The following is a 24,775-nucleotide window of genomic DNA, read 5'->3' as shown; positions in this document are numbered from 1 at the left end:
TGTGATTGAAGTATGATTTCTATGCTTGATTGATTGTTGACAAAGAAATTTGGAAGAAGTATATTGTTTGAGTACTGTAGTCAAGAAGATTGATGAAATGGTGGTCTGAATTTGCTGGTAGTTTAAAGCTTATGTTCTACACAAGTGTTGTGAAGCCTTGTTCTCTAAATAGTGATTTCTTGGACAAATAATTGCAGCATAGTTGAACTTTTGAGTACATTTGAACAGAAGTGAAAGTCAAGAAGCTTTTCCGTTGGCAATATTGTTTTCGACGGGTGGTTGGAGTTTTGTTTCTACTATATGGAATTCAATTCTTTGCTGTTGCTACTATTTGAAATGGTTATTGTCCAAAATTGAAAGTTGGTAAAGAATTAGTTGTTGTTGCTAGGAGAAGACTATGCAGAATGGATAGTGTTTGGTGTTACTAGGTTCAGTAGTATTTGCGTGATTTCTGCAATTGTATTAGATAAGCTAAAGTGTCTGGTACAGTTGGGTTCAGAAGTAGTTGGGTGATTCTGCATTTGGTTTCTTGTGAAGAAGAATCCGATACTACAAGGATCATGAATAGTAATCAGTTGGACAGTTATCTCCTTTCCAACTTCTCCAATATCATCACTTTTCAGCTAGATGACACTAATTACATAGCTTGGCGATTTATGCTCGAGTCAATGTTGGTAGGGTGTGATCTATTGGGATATATTGATGGGTCTATCCCTTGTCCTTCACGATACAAAGTTGCACAAGAGGCTGGAATTACCCCTGAGCTTACACAAGAGTATAAGGACTGGAGGAAGCATGACTCTGCTGTAATGGCTCTACTAGCTGGTACTTTGTCATCTTCAGCTCTTTCATTCATTGTTGGGAGTAAAACCTCAAAAGAAGTTTGGTATTCCCTTGAAGATAGATATGCTAAACTTTCAAAGTTCAAAGCTTTTGAGCTAAAGACATCCATGCAGAAAATCCGGAAAGGTAATGATAGTATTGACAAGTATATGGAACGCTTTAAAACTGTTCGGGACCAACTCTTTGTAGCTGGAATTCTTATTCCCGATGATGAAATAGTGAGTTTGATCTTGAATGGGCTACATGCTGAATATGCAACTATCAGATTGATCATTCGTACTAAGGAATCATCTACATCTCTAACAGAACTTCGTACACTACTCTTAGATGTTGAAGCTGATCTTGATCGAGAACGTACAAAAGATTATTACCTCTGCTCCAATTACTTTAACAGCTGCAAGAAACCAAGACTCTCTTGATCAAGAACAAAAGATCATTGCCTCTGCTCCAATGACTTTAACAGCTACAAGAAACCAAGACTGTTAGCTTTCTAAATCCCATCATGTCAGTGCACATACTCAAGGATTGTACAACTTGGTTCTCACAAGATATTTTCATCCAAGGAATCAAGGTAAAGGTGGTGGCAGGTACCATCATAACTTTTCTCATGGACCATATCGAAATTATAATTGCTATGCATATAGGAAGTTAGATGTTGGTTCTGTGCAATCTAGAGGATTTATTAATCATTGTGGAAACTCAAAGTGCTACAACACTGGTGGTATTTCCAACAATCTTGGCTCTGCGAAGTCCAAAGACTTGAGGAATTCAAATGGTTGTCATGATTATGATTTTTCTGGTGGAGTTCGTCATCAGAGTGTTTCTTTCCCTGGTGATAATTGTCAAATATGCTCACAATTTGGTCATATTGCTAAAACTTGTCCCCAAAGATCTGCTCCTAGGCAAGTTGTTGCTGTTGGTTTTTCTTTACAATGTCAGATTTGCTTCAAGAGGGGTCACAGTGCTGCAGAATGTTTTCACAGGCATCACTATGATTTTCAATTACCATGTTCTTCAGAACTTCAAGCTAAGGCTGTTTCCTTCTCCTCTCAACCAAGTATATGACTACATTGGCCACATGACAATGCTTCTCAGTTACTGCCGCTCATTCCTCCTGGCTGAAGCAAGAATCTTCACTTCTATTATAATCACAACATTTTGTTACTATTGCAATCTGATGTTAGTTTCCTACCATCAGCTTGAGGGGGGATGTTAAGGGTAAAAAGGGAAAGTTACTCGTATTAAGTAAATGTAGAAGTATAAAGTAGAAAACAAGTCTGATATATGGTGTGCAAGGTTGTATTTTTCTGCATCAATATATGAAGCTCTCTCTCTTTTCTAGGTTTTTGATCATCTTCTTCAATCTTCCTTACAATTCTATCAATGCTCTCCTGAGGTGAGAAATATAGGTCTCCAAAGTTGATTGATATTTCTGACATAAAACTGCTTAGCATTAAATAAATAAAAACTTGAGGAAGAACTTGGCAACCTAAGATTTAGCCCCCCTCAATTTAATTTTCTGGTTCCGTCCCTGCGGAGACATCGGAATTTGCAGCCGGAAAACCAGAAACTTCTGGCGTTCGACTCTCTTCCCTCGATCGGATATTGGATGAACCAAAACGTAGGAAGGTAGGCAATGAGAAGAGCAGTCGAACCGCACCGGTGCGCCGCCGTATCGTGGCCGAAAGGCAGAGATGGAGTCGGGTCACCGGCGCGGGTTTCCTGGTTGAGGAAATGGGTCTCGATGCTAAGAATTCTAGAGAAATCTGTGGTGTCTGATCTATCCTCTACATTTATATAGCCTTTCTTTAAATGAATTTCAACGGTCTTGATGAAGAGGTGGTCATTTGGGACGGCTGAGAACGCATCGCTATATTTTTCTTTTCCGTTTAATAATTTCTATAATCCCGAAATTTCAGAAAAATTTCTCAGGTGTCTTTAGTACTTATCGAGATTACAAATTAAATCTCGAACAATTTCACTTTAGCTCCTTAAATATTTCTGGGGCTCACAATATGTATATTACGTACCGCATACTATGAGTGCTAACGTTTCACGTTCTTGTATCTTAGCGACCTGTAATCTAGGTAACATTATTTTACAAGTCAAACAAATGTCATATGATAGATATACGGAAACTAAAAGAAATTCAAATTGTCACTCATGCCAGTGGCGGAACTACTATGATATTTGAAGGGGTCCAGACCCCATCCAAAAAGATAGAAAACTACAGTTTTAGAACGCAGTTACCAACCAAAATGAAAACACGAGTGATAATTACAAAAATATACTATTAACTATTTACTAATTATTTTTCTGATTATATTTTTAATTATTATTTTTAAATAGGACGGTGTTATATTATTATATATAAATGGTTTAAATTTTGTTTAGTCCCTATACTTTGTCTCCAACATCGTTTCAGTCCCTGACATTTCAATTTAATCTATAAAGTCCTTGACCTCACAATTTCACTCCAATTAGTCCACTCCGTCCAATTGCTCCGTTAACTAGTTGACGTGGCACAAATTTAGATGCCAACTCAACGCCATGTGAGTGCGGTGAATGGTAAAATGTCAAGAATACCCCTGATTGCCCCCTTTAATTTTTTTTTTGTTCTTCTCTATTTTCTTCCTGTTGCAAACCTCTTCTTCCTCACACCGAATCCATGGGCTTCGAGAGCTTAGAGAGATAGAAGAGCACTGTCACCGTGGTCAAGGGTCTTCGAATCAATTTTACATTCGGAGGTCAATATCTCGATCAATTTTACATTTGGTTCGGCTTGAGAGTGCCAGTAACAATGGCAGCGTCAGCGATGGTATTGGACCCAAAACCTGCGGCGAAGCCACCAGCTTCGTTCCCATCAGGAAGATCGAACCTAAAGCTCAACGAGCAGCACCAATCCTCCGATGAGGACGATCTCTACAGCCACCTCAAGTCCCTGCAATGCCATCTGGAGTTCATCAACATCCAAGAAAAGTATGTAAAAGATGAGCAAAAGAACCTGAAACACGAGCTCCTCTGAGCCCAGGAAGAGGTGAAAAGGATCCAGTCGGTGCCTCTGGTTATCGAAAACCTGAATCGGCATGGGCTTAACATAGCCCAATCTCTCGGATTTGGATCCGAAGCTAGAAGCATCGTCCGGGTTGGGGAGAGGGACTGAGAGTTGCTGGCTGGTTTTGGAGATTTTGTCATCGATGGAGGTGGTGCTCTGGTGGGCATGTTCTTCGGCGACGGTTTCGAAGTAGGAAGCGAAGTCCCATGGGGATTGAGAAGTGCGAGAACGCGAGGGTTTTACAAATCTTCTTCAACTTTGGAATATTCTTCATCACCCGGGGGTTCAAACACGAAAGACGGAGCCTTTGAAATTTTAGAATTTTGGAGCTGATCGAAAATTTTATTTTGCTACTTGTAGAGTTAGATTGGGTGTGGTGATGTTGGAGACTTGTGACTGCTTTGAGAGTTTAGAACATAGAAGAAGGGATAACAGTGTTGGATCTGGGTTTTAGTGAGCAAAGGAGGAAAGGAAAAGAGAATTAAGGTTCATGGTGGTTGGGCTCGGTGGTGGTTATGGTGGTAGTGGTGGTGATTCTCTTATGCTTTGGATTTTGGGTGTGAAGAAGAAGAATGGGGGAAAATGTTAGAGGGTATATTGGCCAATTTTTCAATTACGTGGCATGCAAATTAAGCTGAGATGCCATGGAATGGATTATCTCGTCAGCAACTTAACGGTAGATTTTGATGAAACCCTAACAGAGTGGACTAATTGGAGTGAAATTGTGAGGTCAGGGACTTTATGGATTAATTTGAAATGTCAGGAACTGAAACGATGTTAGAGGCAAAGTACAGGAACTAAACAAAATTTAATCACATATAAATCTTAACCGCCCAAACTCTAAATGATCCTAGTTCCTACTTCCTCCCCTACTCATGGTTCTTCAAGGTGTTCATCATTACAATCTCTTAGTCTTTGAATTCATGATTGCAAAGGATAAATTATTATGTACTTATTCCGGTATACTCTCAAATCTGACCTAAACTCTACATGACTATATACTCATCTGACGCTAAATAATTCTTATATTTGGACTCTAATTAATTCTCCATTCTTTATATCGTTTTAAGTCTATCTCCAAGGTGAACTTTAATTTCCATTGATGTAGTTAATAATAAGTTTCGAATCATCTTCAACTTGGATTTTTGTTTTTTAAATTCTAATCTAGAGCTTTAAGCAAACATTCTCTTAGGCCTTCTCCAGCTGATGGTTGCAAACAAAAAAAAAAAAAAGTTCTATTCAGGAAAATGCAACACTATATGACAATATTCATCCAAATAGTAACTTCTATAGCCAAATCATCTCTAACCAACAAATTTGAATTGTGAAAAAATTGCACATGGGTTGCCCACAATTTGTAACGTCCCGAACCTAAATTTATTAGTTTACGAGTCTTTCGATGGGTAAACGACATTTACATTTACTGTTTGGCTCTGTTTCGAAATTTTAGGGGGCCCTAAAAGTTGACTTTTTGTTCGGGTCAAAATTTGAAAAAATGTTCTTCATGAAAGTTGTAGAGGACGTTAAACCGAGCGCGTGCATATGTGGTACGTAAAAATCAGAGTTCGTATGCTAAAGTTATAAGCCAAAATGTAAAGTTACTGTTCATGGTAAATTAGTATATATATTCGAAAATTTACTGTGGTAGATCAGTTCTACCACTCTCTCTCTCTCTCCTCTCCGTTTCTCTCTCCCCGAGCTCTCTCTCTCTCTCCTCTGCACCACTGGCCACCTTTCGATTCCGGCCACCTGGGAGCGAACCGCGACCACCGTTGGCTTCCTCTCCTCCTCCTGGACACGCCTACGTACGGTGGTAGCTCGTCAAGTCTTGGCCGGAAAACGGCGAACCATGGCCGAGAAGTTTACTGTAGCATGTGTCTGTTGACCTCAATTCCGGCCACCTCCGGCGACAAAGCCAGGCTTTTTAGAAGCGCATTGAGGCGTACTTGAAGCTCCCCAAATATCTTGAAGCGATTTGCAGCGTGGAGGAAGAAAGCATAATTAGAAAATTTTACTCTACTTCGGTTTGCTTAATTGTTCGGCCACTTAGAGGTATTTTCTGACTTGGCCACAGTTACGAAAGATGCTTAGAATGTTGAGTTGATGATGTTGGTAAAATTTGGTAGCCAGATGTGGTGGTTGACCGGCGGCGCGTGGGGCCCAGGCACAGCCGCTTGTGGCGGCGCGTGAGGGCGCGTCCGGCCGTTCCTGGTGAGTTGTTTTGGTCTATTGAGTAGTATATATTGTTACGAATTTATGGATAGGTGTTTGGTGGAAGTTGGAGGGGGTTTGGATATTAATCAGAATTTCCGAAGTTCAATAGTTTGGTAATGGATTATGAGAATTCCACTATCGGATTTCTCTTAGCTTTGCCCTAGAAACCTTCAATTAAAGAATTGGTGCAAATGATAAAGTTTTGGTTTAATCAGAGAAGAAATAGAAATGTTAATTTATGAGGATTTGATGTGGGAATCGTATTTAATTTCCAGATTGTTATTCACAAATTATAATTGTATACATGGCGATATACCGAGCTATTGCTCGATGAAGGAACTCGTATGCGTGATCTCCTAAATAGTACTGTGAGTGGACATTTGTTTTAAATTAAATGTGCATGCAGTATATTATTATTTTCCAATTGAGGATGAGATTTTAAGAGATTGCAAGATGTTCTATTTTTACGTGATTAAGATCACAGTATTTTCAAGATTGTTACTGCATGCGAGGTTTTAGAGAATAACTTGGGAAAGCATTAAGTTTTACATATTCATTCGAAATTACTTATTTTTCGTCCACTCACTCTAACGGTTTTTTAAATGTTTTCCCCTGGGCCCTTCGATTTTAAATGCCCAGTTTGCAGGCCAGTTTAGCTTGAGGTCGGGCGTACATGGGGTTGAGGCATAGCTGTCATAGCTTCCGCATTATAAAATATCGGTCATTTATCTTGTATTTTATTCTTTTGTACACATGTACATTAGATTGCTCTGATAACCTATGAGATTAATATTCTTAAGTTCAGAATTGTTTGTGAAATGGGAGATGTTGTGTTTTAGGGAGCATGGTGGCTCCAGGAGAATAAGGATAGATGATTTAGAAGTGTAAATGTTTTTCTACAGGTTTTGGGTTGTCCATTTTTAGGGGAAGTTTTGTCAAATTTTTGGTAGAATTTCTTCTAAGGTGGGCCCCGCAGGGCCTCTTCGGATTTTAGGGTGAAATCTGGGGCGGGTCCTGTCACAATTGAGTGTGATTGAATACTTGGCCTCTTTGGTTGGTTGGCAGTTGCTTTCTCTCTAGTTGACAGAATACTTGGCAGTAGTTTTTGTTTTCTTTGTCAGTAATTTTCGTATTCATTCGCTGTAGCTTTTAAATAGATTAGCAGTAACTTTTGTGTTTCTTGGCAGTAACATTCACAATTTATGGTAGTAGATTTTGTGTTGGTTGCTAGTAGGTTTGAAGTATTTCGCAGTAGCAATTGTTTTGCTTTGAAGTATCTTTTAGAATGTTTGGTAGTATGTTTCATGATGCTTGATAGTAGATTATCTTTAACAGCAACTTGGCTTACCAGCTTGCATGTTTAGCAAGAGCTTTTTAGTTCTATCTCAATAGCTTTATGGTTCTTTGACAATAGCTTTACATATCTATTATAATAGCTTCTTGTTATTTGACAGTTACTTTCCTATTCATTAGATGTAGCTTTGAAATACCTCATTACTGGCTTTTGTTTTCTTTGGTGGTACGTTTTGTATCTTGGCATGTTGAAGTAGCTTTAGTAGTCTTCCACTGTAGCTTGTTTCGTCCTTTATAGTAGCTTTTTTGTTGTTTTTGTGAGTATCTTTTGTAGCCTTCCATGGTAGCTTTCATATTAAATAGTAGCTTTGTTTGTTATCTTTTGCTTTCCTAGTTTTTGAAAGTAGCTTTACTGATCCTTGGCAATAGATTTTTTTCTTTTTTCTTTTCAGTATCATTCCTAGTCTCTGGGGGAGTAGTTTTTATGCAGTTTGTTAGTAGCTTTTTTTATTATTTCGAGTAGCATTGCTAATCTCTTGAATAGCTTTTGTGTTTCTTGGTACTAACTTCTTACTCTTTGGGAGTAGCTTTTCTGTTGCTTGGTAATAACTTTTCAAGTTTTCAATAGCAACTCTTGTGATCCTTGGCAATAGTTTTTGTGTTGCTTGGTACTAGCTTTTGTGTCCTAGTAATAACTTTCCGAGTTTTCAATAGTAGCTTTTGTGTTCCTTGACAATAGCTTTTGTGTTGCTTGACATTAGCTTTTCTAGTTTTTTATAGTAGCTTTTGTGATTATTGTGTTACTTGACAGTGACAATTCTAATTTGTTGGAGTAGCTTCCATAGTCTTTAACAATAACTTCTGTGTTGCTTGACAATAGTTTTCTTAGTTTGACAATAGCTTTAATGGTTAGTTTTTCTCACTGTTTTCACTTATTATGTGGTGTAGGTCTCTTCACAACACATGGCTGCTGCTCAAGAAGAAGAGGTTGCAGAGAGAAATAAGGAGAGCAAACCAACAACGAAAAGAAGCAAAATGGTATAGCTCATTCCTAGTGCTGAAGAAGAACCAGTTGTAGAGAAGGCTAGGAGTTCAATGGTCAATCAGATCAAATAGCACAAAAGGAAGGCAGTCTAAGACAAGGTTCATGTATGGCCTGATAAATGGAAAAAATACTCCAAAAAGAGGAAAGAAATGAACAAGAGGAAAGCAGGGATAATATGGTTTTATTCTTTCTAAGTATTGCCAATAGCTTTTTAAAGTGTAGACAATAGTTTTTTGTAATATAGACAATACCTTTCTTAAGTATTGGCAGTAGTCTTTAATATTGTTGGTAATAGATATCATGTTGTTGGTTATTGGATACATTTGCAAATGACATTACAATGTATGTTCTATTTCAATTTCAACCATAAAATGGATAGTGATGTCTATTTTCATTGTTATATTGAGAATGCTATTATCTAGGTTATTGTCAATATTATATCAATTTTAAGTATTAAGAATGATATGATCCAAGTTCATATTGATAAATGATAGTTATGTCGACGTTATATTGTTAGTTTTATCAAAGTTATAGTGACAAAGAGTAAGTATTGAGAGTGTTATTGATGTTATATTGTTCATGAGTAACCATACATACAAAAAATGAATGCACGGAAAGACAATGCATAATGTCTTGAAAGTCAATCATTTGGAGATGTAAAGGACAAAGCTAAAATCAAAGTGCTATACTACAGATCAAGAAAACTACAACATCCAATATAATTCTCATTATTTGGAAACTACATTAAACATCATTGAAATTATCACGAAGTTTCATAACAATCTAGAAAGCTATTGCTAATGTTGTAAAATGTTACTACCAACGGTATACAAGAATACTTCAACTGTTGTACTAATATACTCCAACTCTGAAGTGTGCTATTGCCAGTTTTCATATAGTTGCAGTACATGGTTTCTTATTTTGGCGCTCCACCACACCAGATCGACACACTTGATAGATCTTGCCTTTCCACTTTCTACAGCATACTTCATTCAAACAGATTTTGGCCAACTAAATGACCTCCTGGTCAATGAAGGCTTCACAATAGAAATCGAGCTTAATGGATCCTTATAAACCACAATAAACTGAACTTTTTGCATTATGTCAGTTATCCACAAAAATTCATATAAGCAACATTCTATATGTATATCAGTTAAAACAAAGTGAAACAGAAAATATACTATGAAACAAAGTGAAACAGAAAATATACTGACAACAGTTTGAAAAACTACGGACATACATGTAAAAAGCTGATATCACAGTTATCTACTGGAATAGTTATAGAAAGGTATTGAACAAAACTACTGATTGTGAAAAGTAAAAGAATTCCGTAAGAACAAATGTATGACAAAGTATTTTAATGAAAACTGAAGGCAATAGTGTGTTGTTGCACTGCTAACCTACTACTCTACCAACTAGATAGTCAAAAACAAAATTCAAAAACACAGAAACACAAGCTACCTACAACAACTTGAAAAACTACTGACATAGGTATAAAAAGCTATTCTCATAGTTATAAAAGACTGCTGGAATAGTTATAAAAGCTACTACCATTCATCCTGATGTGATAAAAAATAAGAGAATTTTGTAATACAAAAAATATGAACAAGCAAGTATTTTAATGAAAACAAAAGACATCAGTATGTGTTGTACCGCGAACCTAGCACTCTTTCAACTAGATAATCAGCTTCTAGTTTTGATTTGAACAAAAGCACAAAAAGAAAACTACATAGAGTAGCTCACAAACAATCCACAGTACATAGTTTTGTTTAACTATTACAGCAGCCTTTCTGTAGTGTATTAGTAACAATTCGCAATTATATCAGTGGCTTTTTCAACAATATGTCAATTGTCCACAGAACACAATCAGTTATTTCAATAGTCAAAATTGAAACAGAAATATATCCACCAAAGCAACATAACCGAAATGAAATAAAAAGAAACATTGAACTTGAATTGAAATTTCAAAAACATGCTACTCAGTTCATCACTTCAAACATTGATCACTTAGATTAACAATCACAAAAGCTTGATAACAATTATAGAAGCAAAATCAGGAATCGAAGATGGAGATAAGAGACAAAATCGATCTTCAAACCCTAGATGATGAATTAGAAGCCTCAAACTCAAAGAAAGGAATGGCTTACATGCCTTCGAATTCTTGTTTTTGGATCCTACTGCGTGCTAGAGAGAGAGAGAGCTTTGTCTTCGTTTGTGAGCTAGAGAGAGAGCTTCGTCTTCCTCAGCGAGCTAGAGAGAGAGAGAGAGTTTCATCGTGGTAGAGAGAGAGAGAGATCGAGAATAACTAAAACATAAATTTTAATGGTAGACAGCTGAGGGTAAAATAGGTATAGCATAAAAAGGAGCTGATGATTTTGGGCCCTAAAGTGGCTTTATGTGTACAAAACAATTTAGGTGGCCTTATGACTAATATAAGTTTCAAAATGACACTTATATGTAATTTTCTATTAAACCAATTGGAGATGGTATATAGAAAAAAAGTTATATAACTTAATATAGAATCATCAGTTGGAGAGGGCCTTAATGGTTAGGCAACATGAGCAATTAATTGTATGACTATGACCAACACTTCTTGCACTCGTCACGAGAGGAGAACCATGCTCATTACGAATAACAAAATTAGAGGATGCTTTATTATCCATAACCACGTCGTCGATCATCAAAATTGATTTTGATGGCGGTTGCGTTGCGCTCCTCAGATTTTAGAAGTTAATTGACATCCATCTTCTTTGAGGTGGATGAAGATTAATTTTGATGGGGCTTAGAAGCATGAATCGGGTCATAGTGGTTATGGTGTTGTTTTTCGGGATTATAGAGATCATATTCTTGGTGCTTTTGTTTCTAATTTAGACATACCTAACTCGGTTGCACTACGTACAGGTGATGGCGGTGATCAAAGCTATATATTGAGCTAGGCTTTGGTTAGAGATTGAAAATATGTTTGGTTAAAAGTTGACTCTTCTCTAATTTTTTACTTCTTCAGTCTTCTTCTCTGGTGTCTTAGCAACTTTGGGTTTAATGGATGAATAACTATTTGTTTCATATTTCTCAAATGCATTTTCACTTCTCTCATATATTTTGTGAAGTGAATCATGTTGCAAATGCATTAGCCAACTATATACGTCGACTACTGATTTTGTGTGGTGGAACATAGCTCCAACTTTCATTACTTTGCATTGTAATGTGGACAGTTTGGATTTTCCAAAGTTTTGATTTTGATAGCTTGTTTTTTATATTGCATCTTATGATTTTGAAAAGATTTTGGCTTAGTTCCCTCCCTTATAATTCTCTTTTTCTTTAATAAATTTTGGCATGGACAGGATCTCTTCTCTCATTTCATTTCAACCAATAAAAAGAAAAAGGAAGTGTCTGGGGCAATGATTTGTTCTCTAGAGTTGTTGCCATATCTTCGAGGTTGCGGGTATATAATAACTCGTTAAGAAAGACACCTTATTGTTAAAGCCGATATGTGTATGGTTTTTTTTTTTGGCGAAAACATGTGTACGCCTATCAAGCATGTTTAGAACTTTTTGACATGAAAGTTTCAATATTTTCTTATTATTAATGTGGTGCATACTTTCTATCTAAACAAATTCCATCAAGGAAAACTAGGTCAACTTTTTTATAACATCGATATTAAATAATAATCTCTTTAATAAGAATAACTTTGCAGAAACTTTACTCATCATTACTTTAAATTTAGATTTTAATTCTCAAACTTAGAACTCAAAATTTAGACCTAATCACAATCTGACAATATATTGTCAAATATTCTAAAATCAACTCTGAGTTTTTTAATTAATACTTGGGAAAATTTCAGAAATAGTACTTGAAGTTTGGCCCACTATTAATTTCTGTACATGAAGTTCTAAAATATAAATTTTAGTACATCAAATTGCAAACCCGAGCCAATATATGTACACGACGTCAATAACGGTGTTAACCCTTATGTCATTATTCATTTGTTTAAGGGCACTTTAGTACTTTCAGTTTCCTCTCACTCTCACTCTCAATATCACTCTCACACGCTCTCTGACTCACTCTCCTCTCTCCTCTCTCTATGTACACAGACCCATCCTCTTTCTCTCCTCCATGTCCACGACCACCATATCTCATCCACCTTCCAAACCCATCCCCTTTCTCTTCCTCCATGGCCGCGACCGGAAGCTTACCAGGCCGGAGATAGGCCACCTGCAGAAGGTCGGTGCCATATCTCTCCGCCATCTTCAGAAGGCCCAGGCCGGAGATAGGCCACCTGCCCAAGACTCCGTTTGCACAGAAAACCCCGCCACCACCACCTCACCCTCAAAGTCACTGCGCCGCCGTCGTTCTCGAACCCCGCCCTCGGTCGCACAGATGCCGCTGCCGCCAGATCTGGAACTCCCGTCGCCGCTTGCTGCTCTATCCAACACCAGGATCCACCCAATCCCCACCGGATTTGCGACGAGATCCGGATGGATCCAACCACCAACCACTGCTCGCGCCGCCGAACTCGAATCCACCCCAAGAAGACGCCGCAGCAACACCATCCCTGCCCACTGGCCAACAAAGCGCCGCCTCCACCCTATCTCCCGCAAACGAATTGGACATCGAACCCAACACCACAAAATCTCCACTCCGATTGAGCTTATTCCGGGAAGACCCACTCTCCAACAAGTAAAGAAACAAGGAAACTGGACAAAGCCTGAACGAGGAGGCCACCCCCAACCCTTAAGCCTTCGATCTAGATCCGGAGGGATCAAGATCTGGGCAAGAGTGGAGGGGGAGGGGAACTGGTTTCTCTCTGTTTTCTCTCTATGTGGGCGCACCTTCAAAGATGAGATTTTGGGCGACGGAGGTGGGTTAGTTTGCGTGGTGGTGTGGCGGAGAAATTGGGTCTGAAGAAGATGGGTGCGTTAATGAGCCATCTAGCTGTGCCCTCTATTCTGAGAGAGAGAGAGAGAGAGAGAGAGAGAGAGAGAGAGAGAGAGAGAGAGAGAGAGAGAGAGAGAGAGAGAGAGAGAGAGAGAGAGAGAGAGAGAGAGAGAGAGATATGGGTGCCCAGAATAAGAGAAGAGAGATAATTGGGTGCTCAGAGTAAAAAATGTGAAGAGACCGTTTTACCCCTTGAAATACGACAGCTGGCACGAGACTAACGGCGTCATTGACGTCGTGTATGTATACTGGGTCGATTTTGAAACCTCATGTACCAAAGTTTATATTTTGGAACTTGATGTACTGAAATGCATAGTGGCCTTAAGTTGATGTACCCTTCTCAAAATTTTCCCTTAATACTTTGACACATTACAATCTTTCTTTGTCTAACTTCATCTTCCAAATAGTATACGTTGAAATTTTTATTCAACGATTTATGTGGAGTTGAGAGGAGTTCCACAAAGCCACATGTTAAGCGTGTACGTGATCACTTTGGAGACAAAATTCAACTTGATCGTCGTCTTGCCTGGCCATCTGAGGAAGATTTCCAGCTATATATATTATTATATGTAATTGCAGATCGATTCGAATTGGAATTGCAAGCATGGCTCTGTGGCTCATCGCATACGTAACTAACTATATATTCCAGATTTTTAAATGGGCGACGAATCCTAATGCTGATATTATCATATTATAGTAAACCAGCTGTGGGGACGAATCTACAACATTTCAACTAATTAAATAGAATATGGAAACATTTCAACTATATAGAATATGGAATATGGATGTACAAATCAATCACGCTAGACGATACACTTAAAACACTTTAGAAGTGCACGTCTAACCAAAATAACTTACCGAGATATAATTTTTCAATTTGCATCATTGCAGTTTAAGGAAAGCGGGGGTCAATTTGCACAAGAACATATTGCCCCCACATGCTTCAAAAGTAGACCAAACAAATAATCTTCCCAAGGAGGTGAACTTGTGGAACCTCATGGGAGAATTTAATCGATCTTCATGGAATTATTGCCCCAGGTACCATGGTATTAAGTGATTTTCTCAGCATACCTTGAACTATCTTGGACATTTGGCTGCTTATGGTTTGGAAGTTGGTCATAGATTATAATGGATTAATTCTGTACAGAAGTAATTTTATTTTGGATTAAATACTCGTTACTCCTCATACTTTTGTATGAAAAACAGTTTAGTCCAAATTTTTAAAATTAAACAGTTTAGTCCTTATTCTTTCTAATTCTCACACAACAGGTCCTAAAATGACTATTATACCCCTCACTTTTTATTTTTTTTTGTCTTTTTCTCTCTCTCTACATATATATATATATATATATATATATATATATGTATAGATATAGATATATATATATATATATATGTCTATACATATATATATATATCTCTCTATATATACACACACACACACACACATATATATATATTGTGTGTGTGTATATATATATATATATATCTATGTCTATACATATATATATCTATACACACACACACACATATATATATATATATATCTGTGTGTGTGTGTGTGTGTGTGTGTGTGTGTAAAATAAAAAGACAGAAAATAAAAAATAAAAAATAAGTGAGGGGTATAATAGTCATTTTAGGACATGTTGTGTGAGAATTAGAAAGAATAAAGACTAAACTGTTTAATTTTAAAATTTTGGACTAAACTGTTTTTCATGTAAAAATATGAGGAGTAACGAGTATTTAGTCCTTTTATTTTTATCAAATTCTGTGTCAACAACTTTCAGATGTGATGTGTGTGATGCTATGAACTCATGCTTTTCAGTTATTGACGGTATAGTTTACGTAACAGTCAGGGTCTTGCATCCACACTATATAAACCAAACTACTGCTTTGTGTAGTTACATTATTGTTCTCTATGCTGGGTTCTCATAAGCACACTAAAGCATATTGATTCTGTATTTTACAACATATCTTTTCTATGTGTTTGGATATGATAGGCGAATTTCTGTTTATCTCTTGGCGAATAGTTGATGCATTATGTAACGGTTATAAAGAAATGCAAGTTTTATGTGTTGAAGTTAATTTCTGAAAACGTGAGCACAGTTACTTTCTCCTATAATGTTTACACTAATCATAAAATTTAAGATATACAACTCTTATGTTACTTTCTTCTATTGCAAGGGCGACATCTCTACATATTGACTTGAAGATTCATCTGAAGATTTAATGTAAATAGTTACCAGCCTTCACAAGTTTTGGCAAAGCCTAACCATTTTTTGCACAATACACATAAACAACTACTTACTTAGCATGTGTATTTTTGGAAATCTGGCTAAAATACCAGATTTGGAATCTGGAAAAGACACCAGAGTTTTCAGTTAGCATGTGTAGTCTTTGACGTCTGGCTAAGATGACAGAATTGGAATCTGGCAAAGGCACCAGACTTTTGGGACAAGTACAACATTGTATAATGTAGTTTCGTTGTATCTAATATATCTATAACGTCGTAGTTTCGATGTAAATTCAATGATATCAATAGTATATCCGCAGCACCGCACGGGCTTTTTGTCTAGTATATATATATATTAACAGAGCCCACCCACTATGTGTGTGGCGAGAAGTTAAAGGTAGTGGGAAAACTTTGCTTACAAATACCAAATTTTCTGCTTCATAATTTTTTAATATATAAAGGTTAAATTAGTAAAAAATTTCAATTTTGAAGAGCAAACTCTCTTCTCTTAATAATAGTATATATATATATATATATATAGATTTTATCCAGAGCGGAGCTCCACTTTAAAACTAACGTGTGAAGTTCGAGTTTTCGGTCACTTTTCGGTTGCATATCCACATCTCGACCGTTCAATTTTTAGGTACTACTGTATAGATCATCTCTGCAAATTTTCAGCCAAATTGATGATCGTTAAGGTATCTAACTCTCTTAAACCAATGGACGGATTGAATCTGTCAACCTGAACCGTACTAGCTTTAAAGCAATTATCAATGCCTTAACGATCATCATTTTGGCTGAAAATTTGCAGGGATGATCTATACACTAGTACCTAAAAACTGAACGATCGAGATGTGGATATGCGACCGAAAAGTGATCCAAAACTCGAACTTCACACGTTAATTTTCAAAGCGGAGCTCCGCTCTGGATAGGGTCTGTATATATATATATATATATATTTCTCATACTCGATTTATATGCAGGAGCTGTCATGATGCATCAATGTCATGAACGATAATAAATTGATCGACATAAATCAGAGTTTCTTAATTTCTAAAAGGGAAAAAAATACAAACAGTACCCAACATATGGCCCACTAGTAACTTCAGTACTCAAGTTTTCAAAACTATCACTTTGGTACCTAGGTTATCTAGCCCGACCCAACTTTAGTACCTGGAGCCGTTAACTCAGTAACGGCGTCTGACAGGTGGCATATATTGAAGGGTAATTTCGTCTTTTCATATTTAATTCATTATTTATATATATTGTTTTTTTTTTTTTACCTCTTCTTCGCTCTCTCTCTCTCTAACCATTATCAACGACCAAAAAAAAAAAAATTCTTCCAGCAGCCCCGCGCCTCCTCCTCTCCAGCCCAGCCACCCCCCCCCTCTCCCCCGCCTCCTCTTTCAGCTCGCCACCACCGCGTACTCCATCGGCGTCAACTACGGCACCCTCGCCAACAACAGGGACGGAACCAGAAAATTAAATTGAGGGGAGCTAAATCTTAGGTTGCCAAGTTCTTCCTCAAGTTTTTTTTTGGGGAGAGGAAGTGAGCTGATTTTGGGGAGAGGAGGTGAGCTGATTTTGGGGAGAGGAGGTGATGACATAAAAGAGAAGAAAACAGAAGAAAAGGTGAGGAGAATAGGGAGGAAAAGATGAGGATGGCCGACAGAAAAGAGAAGAAAGAGAAGAGGAGAAAAAGACAGAAAAGATGAAGAGGGGATGACAGAAAAGAGAAAGAAAAGTGCAGAAAAGGTGGGGAGGGGACGACAGAAAAGAGGAGAAAATGGAATAAAAATAAGAAAAAGAAAAGAAAGAAGAAGAAAGAGAGAAAGAGTGGAAGAAGAAGAGAGAAAAGAAAAAAGGAAGAAGAGAGAAAGAGTGGGAAAAAAAAATTGTGACCCAGCCCAAAGAAAAGAAAAAAAGAGAGAAAGATGGGTGATGCCTGATCAGACGAAGAGAGTGTAAGGAAGAAGAAGATGAACAGTGAAGGGACCATAATACCCTTCAAAGTTTGCCAGGTGGCTAACACCGTAACGGCCAACAGTGTTTTAGGTACTAAAGTTGGGTCGGGCTAGATAACCTGGGTACCAAAGTGATAGTTTTGAAAACTTGGGTACTGAAGTTATTAGTGGGCCATATGTTAGGTACTGTTTGTATATTTTTCCCTTTTCCTTTCTAAAAACTAAAACATATGCACGCCATTAATTGAACGGACATGTTTCAAGTTGGAAACAATTGGAATTTGGTCAATTGGTCTTCCCAGATCTTCAGGTGAACCTTACTAATTACTTAATTAGAAATAATTTGATAAGAGAATTGTCTGTGATTTATGTCAGTAATTAGATATACCGACTGGACAAATTAAGTTTATATCTCAGTAATTAAATTGTGTTTTTTTTTTTGGCAAGTATTAAATTGTGTTTTTTGGTAAGAAGAAACTATTCCAACAATCATTACTGGACCAGATATAAAATCCAGCCTTTAGAGCAAGTCCACCCGTAGTCAAGAAATGTCAAGGTCGAAAAGGCAAGGGGTCGACCAGTCAAGAAACTGTTCACTGCCACAGGACATAGGTTTCCACCCGTTCTGTTTCTTGACTAGTCAGATTTACTGTTCATTGAATTTTTTTTTTTTAATTGGAAAATTGAAATAGATTTGGTGTGATTTTAATGTGGTTTGTATTATGTTTATTATGTGCTATGATTTTGAATATAAGGTGTGTGCTTTAATAAGAGGAATTTTCAAATACAACTTTTATTTCATAAAATTTATGCTTACATAAATGAAAAACTGGGAATAAGTACAATACAATTACGCAACATGCATAATCACCTAATTATTCAAATCATGATCCTCATCCTCTCTAGGAATCCAATTTGTGTTAGAAGGGTCATCATTAGGGTTAGGGTTGGTGGAATCACCCGTAGAGAAAGGTGAAAATTGTGGTTGTGTAGGATATCCCCCGGGGTAAGGTGGTTGCGGATAGTATCCATCGGGGTAAGGGGGTTGTGGGAATCCACCAATGAAGGGAGGTGGTGGGAATCCACCGGTGAAAGGAGATTGTGGGAATCCACCGGTGAAAGGAGATTGTGGGAATCCATCGGGGTAAGGTGGTTGTGGGTATGCACCGGGGTAAGGTGGTTGTGGGTATGCACCGGGGTAAGCAGGTTGTGGGAATGGACCACGGTTGTGGGAATGCACCATCAAAATTGGGTTGCGGATAGTATCCACCCATAGAAGGTGGCGTCTGCTCGCCAAGATCTTCTCTCTCTGCTATTTTCTTTTGCTTTCTTGACAAATAACGCTTTTTAGTTTGCGTCATGTGACTTGTATCCATCTCCATAATACGCTCTTCCCTCTCTTTAATTCGCTCTTCCCTCTCTTGTAATAGGAATGCCTCTTTTCGTATTTCCATTTGCAATCGGATAATTTCGATCTCGTTGATTTTCCTCTTGGAGACTTCGAGCGAATTCCTCATCGAGTTTTTTCTTGCCCGCAGTTGCCTCTATTTCGTTGTTCGCTATACTCTCAACAGCGCTTGACAAAGGACTTTGATCTTTCGCTGCCTTCTTTCCTTTCCGAATTGCTTCTTTCGCAGCCTTCCTTCCTTGAGGCCTAACTTTAGGATCTGCAGTTTCACCGGCAATTACCTCATCTACATCCATGTCCAAGTTGATGGGAGAATTTTCAGCAATTGGTTGTGTGTGCGTATGTTGATTGAATTCATTTGATATTCCTCCGGATGTATGGCTAGGGATGTCTTTAAATTGTGCAAAGCCCTCCACAACGGCGTAACTATCAAAACTCTGAAAATTGTGTCTTCTTTTCTTCCATCTTCTCCATCCCGACATGCCACAATTTATGTGCTTCATCTTGCTAAGTAATTAAAAAAAAATGCAATTAGTACAAATATAAACGCTATTATGAAGGGTCATCTATTATAAATGTCATAATTTTAATAAGAAAGTATCTCACCGTTTTACAATAAAAATCAATAAGTACAAATATAAACATCATTGTAATTACATCATTATTTATCAACTAATTATTTTAAGGATTAATTTCAGTTTACCTCCCTGAGGTTTGGGGGTGTCATCATGTCACCCCTTCGACTCTTAATTTTGAATTTTTACCCCTCAAACTTTTCAATTTCAGTCAGTCATGACCAATTTCTCAGATTCCGTCAAAATTGGACGTTAATTCTAACGATCTAACCCACTTTGAAGCCTTTTATGGTCATTTCAAGACAAAAAAAAACTCATATGTGTCCTTAAAAGGCTTCAAAGTGGGTTAGTAAACTCATATGTGTCCTTTTAGGTGGAAATTATTTTATGCACCGACGGTGCAAGTGACACAACCCTTATAAAATAATCTCAACCCTTGATATTTATTATCAACTTTATTTTTAATAAACAAAAAGTGTATTTAATGCAATCTAACCATTCATTTATGTTGTTGCAAATGCACGGCGGTGCTCTGAATAATCTCTCTTAGGTGGAAAATCTCTCCCTTTTAGGCTGCTAGTAGCTAGACTGTGATCTTCAATAAATTAGTAAACTTGGATACGTACTTATTCCGGCAATCATAAAAAAATTTAAAAAATTAAAAATAAAAGAAGAAGAAATCCGGCCATATGATGTTGATAGGGCTGCTTCGGGACCATAATTGTCAATCATCCCTCAGCTCCATAGAAAAAGGGAGATGAACGTGATTATATTGATTTGTTATCTTCTAACCACATAGATACAAATCTTGTCTTTTTTTAATTTGTCATTTTATTAGTTTTTAATGATAAAACAGAGAGATGAATGGACTAAATATTTAGTTGATCAAAGTGATCATCTGTGAATGTTAGGATACCGATTCGTAAGACATTGTTCATATTAGTTTTAGGATCAACGTCACTCATGCTCAAGTACATAGACTCCATTAATGCCATTTAATCACAAATAGTGGTGACCCATGACGGCGAGTTATCCTACAATATTTAACTTTGAGGGAGGGGTGGGTGGCAACTTCATTTCATCCCATTGATGCAAGTAGGAAGGGGCTAGAGCAGATCTGTGATCGTTGGGCTGATCCAACAGCCAGCACAGGCAAGGCCGACGAACGATCGCTGTAGCACTATTTAATGGATGAAAGAGTGATCTAACTTATTCTAACCAACTAGGCGAAAACTAGGACACGTACAAGCTACGGATCGGCGTTGAAGCACTCTTATTTCAGAAAGCTAAGAAAAATATCATGTAACAATTAAAATGAAATAAATAATAATAGCTTTTCTTATCTTCCTAATATAAATATTTATCTTTTTTCCAAAATGATTTGAAGAAGATCGGGCAAATCTGCTATCACGTTCGAAATTAATGTCTAGACTCCAGAGTAACTGACATGTAACAAATAGAAAAATCAATTCAAAAATAACACGAGGGTTGAGACCCTTTCAAAAAAAAAAACATGAGGGTTGAGACTTCAGAGTATGAAAAGGACGAGCTGTAATGAATAGTCTAAAAAAGGAAAAATTTCGAAATCAAGCATTCATTTCAACCTAGAAGCCTTTTGTCTTGAACTCGTGGTCAACTCTCCATTCTCTCTCTCTCTCTCTCTCTCGCTCTCACCTTTCATCCCCATGACGTGCAAATTAAGTCGGCCGAAATAAGTGGGAAAGAGATCCTGGCCGTCGTTGACGATTCACTTCCTGCAGTGAATTGTTAATTCTGTCGGATTTCTTTGACTTACATTTAACCCCGTCAAAGAATAGCATTGTGTTCTTTACTCGTCACCTCTATAAAACCAAATACCATTACTTCTCTTCACCTCTGTATAAGCCAATAGCATTACTTCTCTTCACCCAAGTTTCAGAGCAAGAGAGAAAAATGGGTTCCTATGGTTTAATGGCAGAGACCAAGCCACATGCTGTATGCATCCCTTACCCAGCTCAGGGTCACATAAACCCTATGCTCAAGTTAGCCAAGCTCCTCCACCACAAGGGCTTCCACATCACCTTCGTCAACACCGAGTACAACCACAGGCGCCTCCTCAACTCCCGAGGCCCCAACGCCCTCGACGGCCTCCCTTCTTTTCAGTTCAAGACCATCCCCGATGGGCTCCCTCCTACCGACACAAATGCCACGCAGGACATACCGGCACTGTGCCAGTCCACCAGGAAGTACTGCCTCCCGCACTTCAGGGAGCTTCTTGGGAAGCTGAACTCTGAGGTGGACTCGCCGCCGGTGAGCTGCGTGGTTTCTGATGGCGTCATGAGCTTCACTCTTGATGCGGCCGAGGAACTTGGGGTGCCGGAAGTGCTTTTCTGGACTACTAGTGCTTGCGGGCTCATGGGCTACGTTCAGTATAAGCATCTTGTTGAGAAGGGGTACACTCCTCTTAAAGGTATTATTTTTCAATCAAAACTCGGCCCAACAACTCATGGTACTTCAAACTCAGTTTTCGAATAACGATGATAAACACTTTTGGTTTTTTTTTTTTTTTTAGAAGAACGCTTTTGGGTTTTGATAATTAATTAAACTATATATATCTTCTGTGTCATTCTCAAAAAAAAAATATATATATATCTTCTGTGTGGAATAACTAACTAATCAGTTAAATATAACTTCTTATCTATATGGGAAGATGATCTTTGTAGATCCAAATCTTCTACTGGAATTCTACGTCCCCATCTCTTTCTGAATTTTGATTTTTACATCGAAAATGTATTAGAACCAAATAGTGGTGGATTATTCATTATAGCCTTATCTATTAGGTGTCTTATCTTAAATGATTGATTTGTTTATTAATTTTATTTATGACTTATCAATAACTTGAACCAACTCACTTCCTTGATTTCCAAAGTAGCATTCTGGACAGTCAATAGGTCTTTACTCTTCCATTAAATGACTTCAAAGTTTTGAATGGATTATTTGGAATGCCTAAAAATCACACGTGACTCTATCTGGTATGTTAATATGTTAATAAACTACGTCACATTAAGTAATGGGATAGTTAAGCTTCATACTATATCAAGGATCTCATATTTTCCATGAAGTTGAATTGAAAAATAATGTATTGATACATTAATGTTGGTTTAATTACAAATCAATACACATAATTATATGTATATGAAAAATGGCGCACTAAACATTTTATATTGCTTTGATTTGCAGATGCTAGTTACTTAACAAACGGGTACTTGGACACCGTGATAGACTGGATACCAGGCATGAAAGATATCCGTTTAAAGGATATCCCAACCTTCATCAGAACCACAGACCCAAACGACAACATGGTCGATTTCGTTCTCCACGAAACCGAACGAGCAGCTAAGAAAGCCTCCGCCATCATCTTAAACACATTCGACGACATAGAACACGACGTCCTCGAAGCACTCTCAACTCTCCTACCGCCAGTCTACTCCATCGGACCCCTAAACCTACAAGTCAACCAAATCCCACCCGACAGTGAGTTGCAAACCTTTGGGTCGAATCTCTGGAAGGAAGAAACAGAGTGTCTGGAATGGCTGGACTCCAAAGAGCCTAACTCTGTAGTCTACGTCAACTTCGGAAGCATCACAGTGATGACCGAAACTCAGCTGATCGAGTTCGCTTGGGGGCTCGCAAACAGCAAGAAGACGTTTCTCTGGGTGATTAGGCCTGACCTAGTTGGGGGAGCATCGGCTGTGGTGCCGGAAGAGTTTGTACAGGAGACGAGAGAAAGAAGTATGTTAGCTAGTTGGTGCCCTCAGGAACAAGTCCTGAGCCACCTAGCCATCGGAGGGTTCTTGACTCACAGCGGGTGGAACTCGACGGTCGAGACTATCTGCGGCGGAGTGCCGGTGATCTGCTGGCCTTTCTTCGCCGAGCAACAGACGAACTGCAGGTACTGCTCCAAAGAGTGGGGAATAGGAATTGAGATTGAGGGAGATCCCAAGAGAGATTACATAGAAGGGCTTGTGAGGAAGTTGATGGAGGGAGAAGAAGGGAAAGAGATGAAGAAGAAAGCTCTGGAATGGAAGAGGTTGGCAATGGAGGCCGCCAGTGGTCCTAAGGGTTCGTCTTTTGTGAACTTGGACAAAATGGTCAACCAGGTGCTTCTAGCTCCCAGAAAATAATTCGTGAGGAAAAAAAAAAACTTGTTTGTAGTCAATCGCTTTGGTTGCATTTGGACTGTATCAGCTGGAATCATATTTATTAATTTCAATGTGTTTATTTCGAAGTTTGATTTGAAAAGAGATATGACTTGTCAGAATTGTTGTTCTTTACCGGTGCTTTTGACTTGTTTGACATCCAAATTGCACGGACGGGTCGGTCCTTTTTGTGTTTATCAACAACTAGCTTGACGCATGTTAATTTACTGAATTTCATTAAGTACTTTAAATTTAGATTTTAATTCTCATGCTCAAAACTCAAATTTAGACCCTATCAAATCAATATTCTAAAATCAGAATTTTTCGATCAACACTTTATACTTTGACACGTAACAATTTTTCTTTGTCTAGCTTCATACTCCAAATAGTATACTTTGAAATTTTTATTCAACGATTTATGTGGAGTGGAGAGGAGTTCCACAAAGCCAAATGTTAAGCGTGTTCGTGATTAATTTGGAGGCAAAATTCAACTTGATCGTCGTCTTGCCTGGCCATGTGAGAAAGATTTCCAGCTATATATATTATTATATGTAATTGCAGATCGACTCGAATTGGTATTGCACGCATGGCACTGTGGCTCATCGCCTTCATTTTTAAGTAACGAACTAGTCCAGATATTTAAATGGGCGACGAAATCTAAACCCAGCCGTCGTAACGAATCAACGTAGCTGCCAGTTGGTCAGTTTTATGGGTGGATGACAAGAAAATTAGAATTTGGAAACAATTGTTGAAACAATTGGAATTTGGTCGTCCCAGATCTTTAGGTGAACACCTTGCTAATTAGAAATATTTTGACAAGAAAATCTTTCTTGATTTACGTCTTTGTATCTCAATAATTTAAGGGGGGTGAAATTTGCACCCCCAAATTTACAAACTGCACCCCTTTCATTTTTTTAATAATATTTCATCTCTAATCTTTTTAGACTTCCTAAGATATACCCTCAAAAAGTCAGAGTTTCCTTTTTTCTTTTTGGGTCCTCTCTCTGTCTCTCTCTCACACCATAAATCGAG

The 24,775-nt window shown here is 37.9% G+C and overlaps 2 protein-coding genes across 2 annotated transcripts; both read left to right on the top strand.

Moving 5' to 3' along the window:
- Positions 1-668: 668 nt before the first annotated feature.
- On the top strand, positions 669-1,908 carry LOC133744204 (uncharacterized). Its single transcript, XM_062172343.1, has 2 exons — positions 669-1,197; positions 1,367-1,908. The coding sequence occupies exons 1-2, from the start codon at positions 669-671 to the stop codon at positions 1,906-1,908; spliced, it is 1,071 nt and encodes a 356-aa protein (XP_062028327.1).
- Positions 1,909-21,314: 19,406 nt separating this feature from the next.
- On the top strand, positions 21,315-23,865 carry LOC133706952 ((R)-mandelonitrile beta-glucosyltransferase-like). The gene is made up of 2 exons (XM_062132501.1): positions 21,315-22,014; positions 22,785-23,865. The coding sequence occupies exons 1-2, from the start codon at positions 21,498-21,500 to the stop codon at positions 23,726-23,728; spliced, it is 1,461 nt and encodes a 486-aa protein (XP_061988485.1). The 5' UTR covers positions 21,315-21,497; the 3' UTR covers positions 23,729-23,865.
- The last annotated feature ends 910 nt before the right edge of the window (positions 23,866-24,775 follow it).

This window comes from Rosa rugosa, chromosome 4, assembly GCF_958449725.1.
Source record: "Rosa rugosa chromosome 4, drRosRugo1.1, whole genome shotgun sequence".
In the NCBI taxonomy this organism is placed as follows: domain Eukaryota; kingdom Viridiplantae; phylum Streptophyta; class Magnoliopsida; order Rosales; family Rosaceae; genus Rosa; species Rosa rugosa.
The sequence above is the reverse complement of the archived record's forward strand: the minus strand, read 5'-3'. Positions and strand labels throughout refer to the sequence as shown.

Excerpts from the sequence above, each read along its gene's own strand:
- LOC133706952 (XM_062132501.1), top strand. The coding sequence starts at position 21,498 with ATGGGTTCCTATGGTTTAATGGCAGAGACCAAGCCACATGCTGTATGC. Across the intron at positions 22,015-22,784 it reads GGGGTACACTCCTCTTAAAG|ATGCTAGTTACTTAACAAAC; the intron begins GTATTATTTTTC and ends TTTGATTTGCAG.
- LOC133744204 (XM_062172343.1), top strand. The coding sequence starts at position 669 with ATGTTGGTAGGGTGTGATCTATTGGGATATATTGATGGGTCTATCCCT. Across the intron at positions 1,198-1,366 it reads AGCTGATCTTGATCGAGAAC|GATTGTACAACTTGGTTCTC; the intron begins GTACAAAAGATT and ends CACATACTCAAG.